The sequence below is a fragment of the Vulpes lagopus genome, chromosome X (genome assembly GCF_018345385.1).
Source record: "Vulpes lagopus strain Blue_001 chromosome X, ASM1834538v1, whole genome shotgun sequence".
Lineage (NCBI taxonomy): Eukaryota > Metazoa > Chordata > Mammalia > Carnivora > Canidae > Vulpes > Vulpes lagopus.
Genome location: NC_054848.1, coordinates 40,805,673 through 40,820,529, shown reverse-complemented (window position 1 = coordinate 40,820,529; position 14,857 = coordinate 40,805,673). Strand labels below are relative to the sequence as shown.

Here is a 14,857-nt window from a genome sequence, read left to right as displayed (position 1 = left end):
TTGGGGGCACCTGGGTGTCTCAGCGGTTGAGTGTCTGCCTTTGGCTCAGGTTGTGATCCTAGGGTCCTGGGATCGAGTCCCTCAACAGGCTCCTCACGGGAAGCCTGCTTCTCTCTCTGCCTATGTCTATGCCTCTCTGTGTCTCTCATGAATAAATGAATAAAATCTTAAAAAAAAAAAGCCAAACGTTTGACAACACACTGTTAGTAAGACTGTATGAGAAATAGGCACTCTCATACTGCTGGTAGGAGTGAAAATAGAACAGTCACTAAGGAGGGGAATCTGGCAATAGCTGGTAAAACTAAATATCTACCCTCTGACCCCCAATTCTCCTGAAAATTTAGCATACTAATATATTTGCACACATACGAAAACATCATTCAACAACACTGTTTATAATGGCAAAGGACAAGAAACAACTTAGAAGAGTCAAGAAATTCTGTTAAAAAAAGATTAACAAGAGGGATCCCTGGGTGGCGCAGCGGTTTAGCGCCTGCCTTTGGCCCAGGGCGCGATCCTGGAGACTCGGGATCGAGTCCTACGTCGGGCTCCCGGTGCATGGAGCCTGCTTCTCCCTCTGCCTGTGTCTCTGCCTCCCACCTCTCTGTGACTATCATAAATAAATAAAAATTTAAAAAAAAGATTAACAAGGGGGAGAAGAGCTCCACCAAATATTAAAACATATAATATATAAAGGTGGAACAATTGAAACACAAATAGATCAGTAAAATTGAACAGAGTCCCTACTACACAAAAACACATGGAAATTTAGAGTAACCCAAAGGTTGTATCTCAAATGAACAGGGTGAAAATGGATTAGTCAATAAACACCAGCTGCAGTAATGGTCTGACCCAGAGATCAGCAACTACAGCCAGTGGACCCAATCCAGTCACCTGAATAAAGTTTTCTTGAACACGGCTATACCCATTCATTTACATACTGTTGTGGCTACTTTCAGACAAGTAGTTGTAACAGAGACTGTGTGGTATGCAATGCCAAAAATATTTACTATCTGGTCCTTTACAGAAAAAGTTTAAGAAAATAAAGTTGTTTATCTACATTACTTCTTATACCACGTAAATTCTAGATAAATAAAAAATTTAAATCCCTGAATAGAAACCATAAAGACATTATAAAGAAAATATAAGAAAAAAATGAATCACCTCAAGAATGGGGAAGGCCTTTCTGAGGAAGATAAAACTCTGAAGTCATTAAAAAAACCCTGCTAAATCTGGCTTTGTAAAAACTTAAAAAAAATGTATTAAAAATAAACAAATACACGTCATAAAACAAGCATGGTAAAATGTTAATGGTAGAATCCAGTAATGGGTATAGGAGTATTCGCTGTAAAATTCTTTTTCTTAAAGATTTATTTATTTATTTATTCATGAGAGACACACAGAGAGAGGCAGAGACATAGGCAGAGGGAGAAGTGGGCTTCCTGCAGGGAGCCTGATACATAACTTGATCCTGGGACCTTGGAATCACAACCTGAACCAAAGGCAGATGCTCAACCACTGAGCCACCCAGACATCCCTCACTGTAAAATTCTTTCAACTTTTCTGTGTGTTTGAAATTTCATAATAAAATATTGGAAAGGGACACCTGGGTAGATCAGCAGTTGAGCATCTGCCTTTGGCTCAGGATGTGATCCGGAGTTCTGGGATTGAGTCCCACATGGGGCTTCTGCATGAAGCCTGCTTCTCCTCCCTCTGCCTGTGTCTCTGCCTCTGTGTCTCTCATGAATAAATAAAATCTTTAAAAATAATACTGGAAAAACACCATAAAGCTCAAAGTTAATTAACAAATAGGGAAAATAAAATGTTTTCAGACATCTGGTTGGTTTCCAATTTTTCATAATTGTTCTTTCATTTATTCATTCAACAAATATTACTAAAACATTTGCTAAGTATCAAGCACTGTTCTAAGTGTGAGGGCTACTGCTGTGAATAAAATGAAGTCCCTGTCCTTGTAAGCTTGGCTTGAAACCCAAATTGTTTCTTTATGATAAATACCCAGACAAGAAGTGGCTGGTATGAGTGGTGTATTTTTAAGGGTTTTGTTTTGTTTTGTTTTAGAGGAGGAGAGGGTGGGAAGGGGGAGATGGAATCTTTTTTTTTTTAAGATTTTATTATTTATTCATGAAAGACACAGTGAGAGAAAGGCAGAGACGTAGGCAAAGGGAGAAGCAGGCTCCATGCAGGGAGCCAACGCGGGACTCGATCCTGAGATCGCTGATCACGCCCTGAGGCAGGGGCAGGTGCACAACCACTGAGCCTCTCGGGTGTCCCAGGGAGAGAGAGAATCTTTTTTTTGTTTTTGGAGTTCAATTTGCCAACATAGAGCATAACACCCAGTGTTCATCCCGCCAAGTGCCCCCCCCTCAGGGCCCATCACCCAGTCACCCCAACTACCCACCTACCTCCCTTTCCACTACCCCTTGTTCGTTTCCCAGAGTTAGGTGTCTCCCATGTTTTGTCACCCTTATGGATATTTTCACTCATTTGAGAGAGAGAATCTTTAACAGGTTCCATGCCTTAGCGCAGAGCCCGACTTGGAGCTTGATCTCACAACTGAGATTATGACCTGAGCCAAAATCAGGAGTTGGATACTTAACTGCCACCCAGGCACCCCTAAACCAAATAAAAAAAATTTTAAAGATTTTATTTATTCATGAGAGACACAGAGAGAGAGAGGCAGGGACATAGGCAAAGGGAGAAGCAGGCTCCATGCAGGAAGTCTGATGTGGAACTCGATCCCAGGACTCCGGGACCACGCCCTGAACCAAAGACAGAAGCTCAACCACTGAGCCATCCAGGTGTCCCCCAAATAAATTTTAATATTGAACTCTTGCTATCTAAACTCGGGAAGAGAACAGATTTTGACAGTAAAGCATGCTATCCAAATCTGTTCTCTTCCCTGTTCATAATACATTTCCACAAAGCTGGACTGAATCCTACTATGTGAGGACCTCCACAAAATGAATATATTTCTGAAAAACATAAACTGCCAAACTTGGCAGAAGCAGTAGGCAGAATGATCATTAAAAACCCAGGCCCTTCTAAAGCTCAGTTTTACCAAGCTTTCAAGATAATTCTTACATAAGTTTCTCCAATAAAGAGAGAAATGGCAAAAGCTGCCCAAATCACACCAAGGGGCTACAGTGACTGTCAGATGGATACTAGAAAAGGAAATCTCCTAGACTACTTTACTGAGGGACACAGACACACAGATACAACTGTCTGTTACAGTATCTAATCAAATATAACAGTGTTTTAAAAATATACCAATTAAGGGGCACCTGGGTGGCTTAGGGGTTGAGCATCTGCCTCTGGCTTAGGTCATGATCCCTGGAGTCCTGGGATTGAATCCTGCATCCGGCTCCCCACGACGAGCCTGCTTCTTCCTCTGTCTATGTCTCTGCCTCTCTCTCTGTGTCTCTCATAAATATACATCTCTCATAAATATATATATGTATTAAGTAATTTTTCTGCCAACAGTTCATGAACAAACATTAGGAAAACTCAAATTCAGAAGCATCTACAAAGCAAATGACCTGTGCTCTTAAAACGTATCAAGGCCATGGAAGAAAAAGAAAAACTCAGTAATTGTTCCAGAGTAAAGGGAACCAAATATATAAAGTAGCTCCATGTAGTATATGATCTTAGACTGGATCCTAGATTAAGGAACCAATGCCATAAAGGACAAGGGATGACAATTGTATACACTTTTTAAGAGAACAAAAGTATTGTAATAATGTTAAATTTCCTGATATTCAGAAGTGTACTATGGTTAAGGAAGAGAAAGTCCTTGGTCTTAGGATATACATGCTATTGTACTTAGGTCACCTCCTTCACTAGCTGAAATGATATAGAAAGAAAAGTTGCCTATATATAGATACATGGATATATATCTGTATCTCTACCTATACATAGAGAGAGATGGGGGAAAGAGAGAGATGGTGAGGCATGTAGGTAGGTAAAATAAATGTGGCAAATGTTTACAGTTAGTGGTTCCAGGGAGAAGATACATGGGAGTTTACTGTACTTGCAACTTTTCTGAAAACTGAAGGTTTTTCAAAATAAGAAGTTATAAACATACACATCTGTTCAAGGAAGGTGTATCTCAACAATGGCAATGATATAATTTACTGTAATTTGTGAAACTGATGGACAAAAGGAGAAAAAGAATGTAATTATAAAGTTTGATTCTCATTTTTTAATGTTCTTTGAACCCAACATTGATTATTTTTTAAGATTTATTTATTTGAGAGAGCGTGCACATGTGCACGAGTAGGGGGGAGAGGGAGAGAGAATCTCAAGCAGACTCTGTGCTCAGTGTAGATCTGGTATGGGACTCAATCCTAGGACCCTGAGATCATGACCTGAGCTGAAATCAAGAGTCTGGTGCTTCACTGACCGAGCCACCCAGGTGCCTCCAATTCTCATTTCTTTTTTTTTTTTTTAAGATTTTATTTATTTATTCATGAGAGAGAGAGAGAGAGAGAGAGAGGCAGAGACACAGGCAGAGGGAAAGGGAGAAGCAGGCTCCATGCAGGGAGCCCGACGTGGGACTTGATCCCAGGTCTCCAGGATCAGGCCCTGGGCTGAAGGCAGCGCTAAACCGCTGAGCCACCCAGGCTGCCCTGATTCTCATTTCTGATCAATCTTGGCAAACTAAGATTAGAGAGCTTTCTTGGTATATGAAAGGCTACATTCTAACAGCCTATAGCACACATTGAATTTGATGGCTAAGCAGAAGGGGCTGCCCATCAGGCCGGGACTGACTGCCTATCTGCAGATGTCCTTTATGAGAAAGAGAATAAACTACATTGTTAAGCCATTATTCTTCAGGTTTTCGGTTACAATCTACCAAAATGAATCTTAATTTGTACACCAAGCATCACTGACACCATTTAATATGGTACTAAAGTCTAGGACAACATTGTACGTGAGGAAAAAGAAGTGACAGGACTGATTTGCATTCAGCACGACCAACTACTGAGACTATCAGAATCAACAATGAATAATCAGAAATAACAAGAGAGTATAGCAGGGATAAGATAACTTAAAAAAAATCAACAGCTTTCCTCTACCCCAACAAACACAAGCTTGGAAAATATAAAAGAAATAAGATGTCAATGAAAACTACTGAAGCGTCTAGCAATGACAAAAGACTTGTATTTTCATTTATTCAGATTTGAATATTATTCATTCATTCATTCATTCATCCATCCATTCATTTTTAAGTAGGCTCCATGCGCAGTGTGGAGCCTAATATGGGTCCTGAACTCACCACCCTGAGATCAAGACCTGACTGGAGATCCAGAGTCAGACACTTAACCGACTAAGCCACCCAGGCACCCCGTGGATTTGTATGTCTTTTAAACGAATTTTAAAATATTTTCCATACAGGTCTTGGATGAGATCACTACTTAACAAAGATAATTCTCCCCAAATTACTATACAAATTTGATGGAGTCTCAATTAAAATTCTTGAATGTTTTTGAGGGACTTGATATATATACATATATATATATATATATTTTTTAAAGATTATATTTATTTATTCATGAGACACACAGGCAGAGGGAAAAGTAGGCTCCTCTCAGGGAGCCTGATGTGGGACTCGATCCCCTGACCTCGTGATCACACCCTGAGCCGAAGGCAGACACTCAACCACTGAGCCACCCAGGCATCCCGATATATCTTCTATATAATTCCTACAAATGGCTAAAGTCAACTTTGATAAATAAGAGAGCAAAGTGGGAGCTAAGTTAAGAGATTCTACAAAGCCACAGTAACAAAAACAATAAGGTTCTGGTATGAGAATTAAGCAAGAGACCAACAAAACAAATCAGATTACTAAAGACAGATCCACATACATGAGGAAGGAGACTTGAAATGAGATGACTTGGTACCAATCAATAAAGAAAGAAAGAACTATTTAAAAGGTGGTACTGGGAAAACTGTCCACTATATGGAGGAACACAAAACCAGAACCTTATTTATAACCATATTCAAAAGTGTACTCTACATGTTATTAAAGATCTGAATGTGAAAGGTAAAACTTCAGAGTGTAAACAATCTTTGTAATCCAGAGGTAGGAACAGAGAAGGTTCTGAAAGCACAGATTATAAGAGAAAAAAGTGATGAATTTTACAGATATCCATCCTTCAGGGAATCATTAAGTAAAAGGCAACAGGCACACACCATGGTGTCCTTGGGACCAATTAGAAGCAAAGCACTCATATACACATGGCAAGGGAGACAGATCTTAAAAATGCAGTGCTGAGTAATACAAAGTTCAGGAAACAATGAAAACTCTGCCATTTGTATAAATAGAAAACACACGCTCAAAGCAGGGCTACATATTTTAGAAGAGATAAATTTCAAACAGGAGAGAGAGCAGCTGCCTACAGCCATGGGCATTGGAAATAAAAAGGAAAAAAAACAAATATGGCAAGAGAAGGCCTTATAGTGACCCATGATAGAAATCAACCTTGAACTGAAAAGGTAGGATTTAACTCAAACCTCTGCACTTGAGGTCCTCTGAAAGCCAAAAGAAAGACAGTGGCTTTATTTGGTTATAAAGTCTGAAGCAAGTATGTCACCTACTCAAACTCAGAAACTGCCACAGAGCATTTCCAGAGAATACTACCCAAAATTGAATGCTTTCAAAAGACATTTTTTTGAGAAGACTGATTAACACTAGATGATGACCACATCTCAAACTTAGGTTCGCTTTTCAGAAAACATTTTTTAAAAGGGTAGTAGAAGAAGAAACCTTTTGTAAGACATTTAAAAAATTATTTCCTCTACTGACTTGATAGAGGCTTTCTGGAAGCATTAGGTCTACTTTCCTATGCACTTTTAAAATGTCAGGAATAGATCATCTGCATGATAATCAACTGGGGAGATCCACCAGGATGGTAAGCGTTGGCCCAGGATCTCTGTATTTTACCAAGTGTCCCAACTGTTTCCTGTTTGTACCAGTTTAAAAATAACCACATGGAAAAAAAAATAACCATGAGAGTATCCCATTCAAAGACAAGTATCCCATCAGCTTTAGCCCACTTTGTCCCTGAAGTTTTCCACTATATGACATGGTCTGCCCCATACTTGTCCTGTACAAATGCCTGACTGAAGGCACCACTCCCATCCATCCCTCCAACCCAAAGCCACAGTTCACACCTCTCCCGTTAGAATCCACAGGCGTTTACAACCCGCCACCCACCTGTCACCCACTTCTGCCTCTCCTCCTGCAGTGGCTGTCCACACCTTGGTGAATAGCACCATATGCCTATCTGAGTCACCCAAACTGGAAACTTGGGCCTCAGCCTCCATTCCTTCCTTTCTCTTGATTATTTCCCAACTTCACAACCAACCATGTCACCTATCAAGTTGTTTCTTAATCACCTGTTTACTGTATGGTCTCCCTTGTGAGACCCTGAGGGAAAAAGGTGAAGTCTCATCTGTCTCGCTCACCACTGCACTGCCAGAGCCTAGCACAGGTCCTGGCTCACAACAGGTGCCAAGTAAATGTCTGCTGAAAAGAAACCAATCATCTGCTGCACTGTTTCCTCTGCCCAGAAGTCCCCTCCTAGCACCTAACTGGATCAATTTTTACATGACAATTAGCCTAGGATGCTTGGTAGGGGGTGGGAGTGGGAAACTTACCGTCTTTCATACTCCATGTCCTGATAGGGCCTGCGGGGGCTGCTGGGGCCCCTCCTCAGCCGCTGGCTCCGTTTCACTTCCCAGCTACCCCCGCTGCTGCCACCATGATCTGCCAGCCTGGGTGATGCCTCCTGCAGGGACTCTGGGAAAGTAGAAGGAAGAGAGGTGTCAAGGCAGTTGGGGCCTCCTGGAGAATCCCCTGTCAAGGCTATTTGCTGTCCCTCAGCCCAGGGACGTTATTTCCCAACTTCCTGGTGCTCCTGGGGACTACAGCGGGAAGGCAGCCTCTACTGGGCCTGCTCCTTCCTTTCCTCACAAACGGGAGGCTGTAGCCCATACCACTAAAACAGCAAGGACAGGGACACCTGGCTGGCTCAGTCAGTAAAACGTACAACTCTGGATCTTGGGGTCATGAGTTTAAGCCCCACACTAGGCACAGAGCTTACTTAAATAAAATAGAAACAGCAAGGCCTTCAGCAGAGAGGGATCATCCTGCAGAGAGACCAGGCATGGAGGCAAGACTTTACAACAGGAGTTGTAGGCACCCACCAGGCTCCTTCCATGGGCCCCCAGGTGCCATTTCATCATCCTCCCAATAAGATGTTGGCTGTCTTCTATAAGAGAGCAGGAGACCACAAAAGGCCTAGAGGGTAAAGGGGCTAACTTGGCAGTGAGACAGTTGACGCCTCCCTGGGCTCCTGGCCAACACAGCTTTGGCCCTCACTCTGCAACTAGCTGAGCCTCCAGCCCTGTCTCTTATGTGAAGCCAGGTCCCCAGGTGGTTCTCTCCCTGGGGCTCTGGGCCCAACTTATTCAGAGGCAAAAGGAGCCCTTCTGAGGCTGCTCCCAACCACTGTGCTGTTCTGCTGGGATGGAAGGGCAGTCACTTCACCCAATCCGCAGGGCTGCCATGAGAACTAAGTAAGTCCCGAGAGCCCCGTGACCTGGCCGGGGGTCACCAAGAAGTATCCCAGAATCTTCAGGCCCCACCCTCTGAGCAGGAATCAGGCAAAGCTGGGCAGTAACACTTGCCCAACACTAGGTTGCCACCACACCTTTCCTCCATGTATACACACAACCAATTTTCTCTTCTTCCTTAAGCCACTGGGAACCAGAGCTCCTTGCTCCCAGATGGATAAGAGTTAGAATCACAACCAAGGGCCCCAGTGGATGAGAGCCAGATACAAAACCCTCAGTAGACTCTGGCAAAGAGGTGAGAGTCACACACTAGTATCCACAACAGATAGGGACCAAAGTCACAGACACGCACCCCGAATTAAAATGGACCAAAATCACAAGACAGGAACCCACAATAAATTCGGGCCATAATCACACACTGAGGTCCTTTCAAAGGATGAGCGTCAGAGTCACAGATACGAACCCCTCCCCAAAGAAGGAGCAGTAAGTCATACACACATTCCTTGTGCTCCCTCCCCACCTAGCAAGTGGATTAGGGCCAGTTCCAAGAAGACTCCCTATGGATAAGGACCCTTCCCCATGGATAAGGACCTGAGTTACAGCAGAGACTGCAAGAATAAAGATCAGAGTCATACAGATGTTTTCCCTCCTCCTCCTCCTCCACCCAAGAATAAGGACCAGAGCCACAGAATACTTTCCCATGGACAGGTAAGTGCCCAAGTCACACAGAGAAGACAGCACACCCTCTCCCCTATGTATAAAGACCTCGACCTCTCCACGGATAAAGTTCTGTGTCGCAGACACAGTAAGCCACATTAGCCCACTCTCATCGGTCCCTCCCTTCCCCCAACCCGCGTGCACCCATCCTGTGCTCCAATCGCGCACGCGCCTCCGCTCTCGAAACCGAGGGGGGGGGAAGACACCCCCCTCACGGGCTCAGGGCATGCACCCATCTCCTGGTTCCGTGCGTAGCCCAGGCCCACATCCCGCAGTCCGCCCTCGAGCCTCCTCTCCGCCCCCGCCCGCCCCCGGCCCCTTACCTCCGCCCCCACGACCAGCGACGACGCTCACCTTCTCGGCCCGGGCTGTCAAGGGAGGGCTCCCGGACATCACCTCGGCGCGCCGCCACCTCCTCCAACTCTCCCAGCTCAGCCGGAGCCGGCCCGCACCACCGCCAAGTCCGAGGCTGGAGGCAGAAGGGTGGAGGAGCGGGGAGGGGAGAAGCGCCAAGCGCGCTACCCTCCCCAGGAAACCCACTGCCGCCTACTCCCAGCCGGCCGCAATCACCAGCACAAAATGGCGACGACGAGCAGAGAGCCGGCGCTTCGACCACCATCCACCTACTAAGGGAGCGCGCTCTGGCCGGCCTCGTCTATTGGTCGCTGGCCGCCGACGGCCAGCCCTGGCCAGCTCTGATTGGCAAGCGTATGCCACCTCCCCACTCTCCTTGCGAACGCTCGCAAGTCTGGAAAAGGAGTAGCTATTGGCTAATCCCGCGAGGCCCGCTTTTTAGAAGCTTGGCTTCCTTCGAAGATGAAAGACAAACGGAAACTCCGCCCCTTCCCCCAGAGGGCGAGGGAAATCTCCGTGCCATTGGCTGGGACTTGCACCCACCCAAATGTCAACGCTTTCTTATCAAGGAAAGGGGCAGAGTTATCCGCCAGAAACTCCTTAGCCTGACGGGGGGAGGGGGAGGTTAAGAAAATGGTAGCCCCCATGAGGTCATGACAGAGGGCTACTTAGCGCCTCATCTCATTTGAAAAGCAAATCCAATCTCGGGACCTATTTAGTGCGGCGGGGCGGAGCGACAATTGTCGCGCTCGGGTCAACTGCAGCTGCGCACAATCGCATTTCCGTCCCCGCCCCTGAGAGCCTGCAGAACCATTGTCATGGCGGCGGGGCTGTTAGGTCTGGGCGCTCGCCGCCTTTTGGCAGTAGCGGCGACGCGAGGGCTCCCGGTCGCCCATGTTCGCTGGGAATCCAGCTCGTCCAGGGCTGTGATCGCCCCGTCGGCTGTGGCAGGAAAGCGGACGCCGGAACCGACTGTACGCTGGCAGGAGGACCCAGATCCGGAGGACGAAAACCTCTATGAGAAGGTGAGAGGGAGGGGAAACGGGTCGCCAGAAGGGTCAATCGGTGGCCGGTGGACGGGGCGCTGTAGAGGACGTTCTTAGGCGGCTGTGGATTGCGCTGCTGGTGAAATCCTCGAAGACTTGGGAACTTTCCCTAGCTTGATTTCCTTCTTTGTCCTCTGGTAATCTCAGGTCAGGGCCAGAGGCGAGACTGCCTTTATTTTGCAGACATATATCAAACCTGAAGTGAGCAATGCTCAAAACACGTTAGAAACAATACAGTTTGACGATACTCACATGGTGCTTCCTCAGTGCCCGTGCTCTAAACGCTTGACTTACGTTATCTAATCCTCAAAACAACCCTGTTTAGAAGTAGGTACTATTAGCATACCCATTCTACAGCTGAGGAAACTGAAAAATAAAGATGTTAAGTGACTTGCCCAAACTCGCACACCTGAACGTGTGATCCAACCAAGTCTGCTGGGCTGTGGTGATAGCAGAGACTCAAATCAGAATGCCGGAGTTGGAATACAGGCATTGACAGTTACTCATCTTGGTGACCTTGGGCAAGTAGCTTATCTCCTTGGTGCTTCTTTGTAAAATGGGGAAAGTATTAGGACACCTTCTAGAAAATAAAATACTACATCTGCCTGATGTAATCAAATGGATCAAAATGCTCAGAACAGCAGTTGGTATTTAGTATCCAGCATTAGAAGGTGTTAATTATTGTTGCTACTTTCTGCCTTACTGGGATATTGTGATGTTTGTGTGTGGCGCACAGTAGGTTATTCATCAGTACTGTCCTCTGGCTTGGGTATATAGAATGTTTATTCACTTATTCATTCATTTTTGTGAATAAGGAGCCAGGGCCTGTTGTATGCCAGGGGCAGTTCAGGGCTCTAGAGGTTCGGCAATGTGGAAATAAAATAAAGCTCATGCTTTTGTAGAGCTCATATGATAATGGAGAACACAGAAGATAAACATGTAAAATATTTGGAAACAGTAACATTGAGTATGTAATATATAAGACAATGTGTTAGGATCTAGGGAGATGCTACCTTGGTAAACTAGTAACTGCTAGAAAGGAAGTTCAGTAAGATAAATAGATGGAGAGTGACTTAGGGATAGAGGGTAATTTTATTAGATGAAACTATAGGAAATTGGCTATATTTAACCATTTTTAACCTATAAAAGTGGCAATTTCCTGTAGTTTGGATAAAGTGACTAGGGAATGCTCTCTAAGGGAAGTGATTATGAAGCCAACACTTTGAATGAGGAGACAGATCTAGCTATGACGAGATCTGGAGGAAAGGCTTTCCAGGCAGAGGGAATAGCAAAGGCCCTGTGGTAGGAAGGAGTTTACAACTCCTAAGACTAGAAGGAGGAATTAAATGAGAGAGAGGAGATTGGTCTGAGGTGAAATCGGAGACCAACTGATGCAGGGCCAGCATAAGGCTTTTTGTGGAGCCATAGGAAGCCCTCATTGTCCTCTTCTTCTTGCCATAGAACCCAGACTCCCATGGCTACGACAAGGATCCTGTTGTGGACCTCTGGAACATGCGGGTCGTCTTTTTCTTTGGCTTCTCCATTGTCTTGGTCTTTGGCAGCACCTTTGTAGCTTATCTGCCTGATTACAGGTGCATGGGAATGTCCAAGAGAGTGGAATGGGTGGGGGTGGGGGCGGAGGTTGAAGGGGACTGTGCCAGGAATCCCATTCTTTGTGCCAGTGGGGAAGGGGGAGCTAACATGGGGATTGGTGTCCAGTGAAGCTCCCTCACATCTTCCCCCATTCCACTGCCTCCAGAATGCAGGAGTGGGCCCGCCGGGAAGCTGAGAGGCTTGTGAAATACCGAGAGGCCAATGGCCTCCCCATCATGGAATCGAACTGCTTTGACCCCAGCAAGATCCAGCTGCCAGAGGATGAGGACTGATCTGTTACCAAGCGGGGCTCAAGAAGCATCACCTTCTCCACTGCCTGCCTGTCGTTCTGCCGTTTCTTTAGAGCACCTAATTAAAGGGACTGAAAGTCTGGCTGGCTGGTGTTGGTTTTGTTGTGTGTGGGGAGGGGGATGTGGGAACGGGGTGTTGGGTCTTAAAAGATCACTGCAGCCTTTTCCGGGTGTTCTGGTTTCTGTTGCTGGGTAACGAACACCATAAGACTCGATGGATTAAGATGACAATTTAGTATTATCTTCCATGGTCCTGTGGTTGACTGGGCTTTAGCTAGGTGGCTCTTCCTGGGGCCTTAGGTGGTTGTAGTCAGATGGTGGCTGGGGGGCCCCGGGGCATCTGAAGGCTTAACTGGGATGGACGTCCAAGGTGGCTTCTTCACTCACATATCTGGCACTTCGGTGTCCTTCCATGTGGCATCTCTCTCCAGCAGAATAGTCTGAGCTTCTTATATGGTAGCTCAGGGCTCCTCTGGATGGAGGTGTAGCATATAGGAAGAAATCAGTGGCAACCATCCTAGAAGAAGGGCCTGGATGACTGGGGATTGAGGGTGGTGTGTCAGAGCAGGGCTTTTCTACTGCTGAGATGAGTGTTTGTCTCCCTCACTATCTTCTCAGTTTCTCTCTGTGCTTTGGAGTTTCTGCCTGTCTTGCGTTTTGGTGAGTCTGGATGGGTCTCTACCTCAAGACGCACATCTCTGTATGCATGTGTGTCTTTGCCTGCTCCCCTTCTCTGTATCTCTCTCTTTCTCTCACAGGAATTCTCCCCCTGCACATTCTTTCTCTGGGAATAGGCTGTCTCCTTGCATCAGGGGCTCATTCTGTCTCTCTGGTTTCTGGAAGATGAAATAGGAGACTTGCTCTGGCTGTTTCTTTCTAGGGAGTCTCTCCTAAATCCCTGTTAAGTCTGGACATCTAAGCTCCCTGTCATGCCCCTAGCATCTCTGCCCTCTCCCCAGTGGCCCCATTCCACAACTCATACCTCAAAACTCCACACCACATGCTCATTGCTACCATCTCCGTGCATTCTCTGCTTGGGACTTTAGAGAGTGCAGGAACCCCCATTTACTGGCTACCAGAAGAAAATCTGGCCTGCTGGACCCACTGCTAGAAGGTGATGTCTCTACCCCTAGCTACTGAGTCTTAAGAGGAGCCCTAGTCCACTGGTATGTGGCCAAGGTGGGAGCACTGTCCATGTGAACAGTGACCACGTGAGCTGTTTCACTCCCTGAGTGCTTCCTTGTGAGCCTGTCTCCCAACCTGAGGATAGGCCCCAAAGCAGAGCATCCTAACATGTAAAGGGTACACTCTCCACCCTCCAGCCTGTAGTTACTGGGACTGGAAGTGAAAGGGACATGTCCCAGCCACCGAGTACCTGAGTACTCTGGGGTAATGCTCCCTATAATAAACCTCAGCCTGTTGCCGTCATCCCTGCTGTTGGTCTGGAGAACCTATCCCCCCATGACCCCATCCAGGAGGTAAGCTCCATGAAGGCAGATTCCCAGGCATGCATGTTCACTTACAGCAGGAGTTGGTACAGTGCTTGAGAAACATGGTATTGTTACCTCAGGTATAGGTGCCATCCCTTACCATCAATGCCCTTCAGGCTCACTGCCGCTGGAGATGAGCACTCCAATGCACCCCCCCACCCCCCACCCCCGTTCTGCCTCCTCATCAAGCTCTCAGGATCTCAAGAAACTTCCATTCTGGGGCAGCCTGGGTGGCTCAGCGGTTTAGTGCTGCCTACAGCCCAGGGTGTGATCCTGGAGACCCGGGATTGAGTCCCACATCAGGTTCGCTGCATGGAGCCTGCTTCTCCCTCTGCCTGTGTCTCTGCCTCTCTCTGTGTATGTCTCTATGAATAAATAAATAAAATCTTAAAAAAAAAGAAACCTCCATTATGGCCAAACTGGAGCCTGCACTTAAGACTAAATCCTGAAATCTATGCCTTTGCTTCCTTTCTGATGGCAACAATACCACCTACCCCCAACCTCCCTCACTGGGGCCCAGCCCCACTGGCCACCTCAAAACTCTTTTATTCTGACCATTGAATTAAAATGTACATACGGCCTTCAAAGCTCATTTACTTTTTACAAGCTGGACGCTCTCATATAACCAGTACCCAGGTCAAGAAAGAACATTGAACACACTAGAAGCTCCCTTCAGGTCCATCCCCCCCGCCCCCGACCCTTGCTCCAAGGGTGACCACTCCTGACCTCGAACAACCTAAGTTAGTTT

At 46.2% G+C, this 14,857-nt stretch overlaps 2 protein-coding genes across 7 annotated transcripts in view; one reads left to right on the top strand and one right to left on the bottom strand.

The window, feature by feature from the left end:
- Positions 1 to 9,996, bottom strand: part of RBM10 (RNA binding motif protein 10) — a 28,788-nt gene extending 18,792 nt beyond the window's left edge. For 2 of the 6 annotated variants that reach the window (XM_041741487.1, XM_041741489.1), the window contains exons 1-2: positions 9,670 to 9,996; positions 7,681 to 7,822 (exon numbers count right to left, since the gene is read on the bottom strand). In XM_041741487.1, coding sequence (XP_041597421.1) covers positions 7,681 to 7,822; positions 9,670 to 9,934 — 407 coding nt within the window. In that variant the 5' untranslated portion in view covers positions 9,935 to 9,996. Of the gene's footprint in view, positions 1 to 7,680; positions 7,823 to 9,638 lie in introns of all 6 variants that reach the window. The other 4 variants (XM_041741485.1, XM_041741490.1, XM_041741486.1 and 1 more) reach the window with 3 other exon arrangements.
- A 331-nt stretch (positions 9,997 to 10,327) lies between these two features.
- Positions 10,328 to 12,701, top strand: NDUFB11 (NADH:ubiquinone oxidoreductase subunit B11). The gene is made up of 3 exons (XM_041741492.1): positions 10,328 to 10,694; positions 12,177 to 12,307; positions 12,475 to 12,701. The coding sequence occupies exons 1-3, from the start codon at positions 10,488 to 10,490 to the stop codon at positions 12,599 to 12,601; spliced, it is 465 nt and encodes a 154-aa protein (XP_041597426.1). The 5' UTR covers positions 10,328 to 10,487; the 3' UTR covers positions 12,602 to 12,701.
- Positions 12,702 to 14,857: the final 2,156 nt, after the last annotated feature.

Coding starts and splice junctions, on each gene's coding strand:
- NDUFB11 (XM_041741492.1), top strand. CDS start 10,488: ATGGCGGCGGGGCTGTTAGGTCTGGGCGCTCGCCGCCTTTTGGCAGTA. Junction 10,695..12,176: donor ACGAAAACCTCTATGAGAAG/GTGAGAGGGAGG, acceptor TTCTTGCCATAG/AACCCAGACTCCCATGGCTA. Junction 12,308..12,474: donor GCTTATCTGCCTGATTACAG/GTGCATGGGAAT, acceptor CACTGCCTCCAG/AATGCAGGAGTGGGCCCGCC.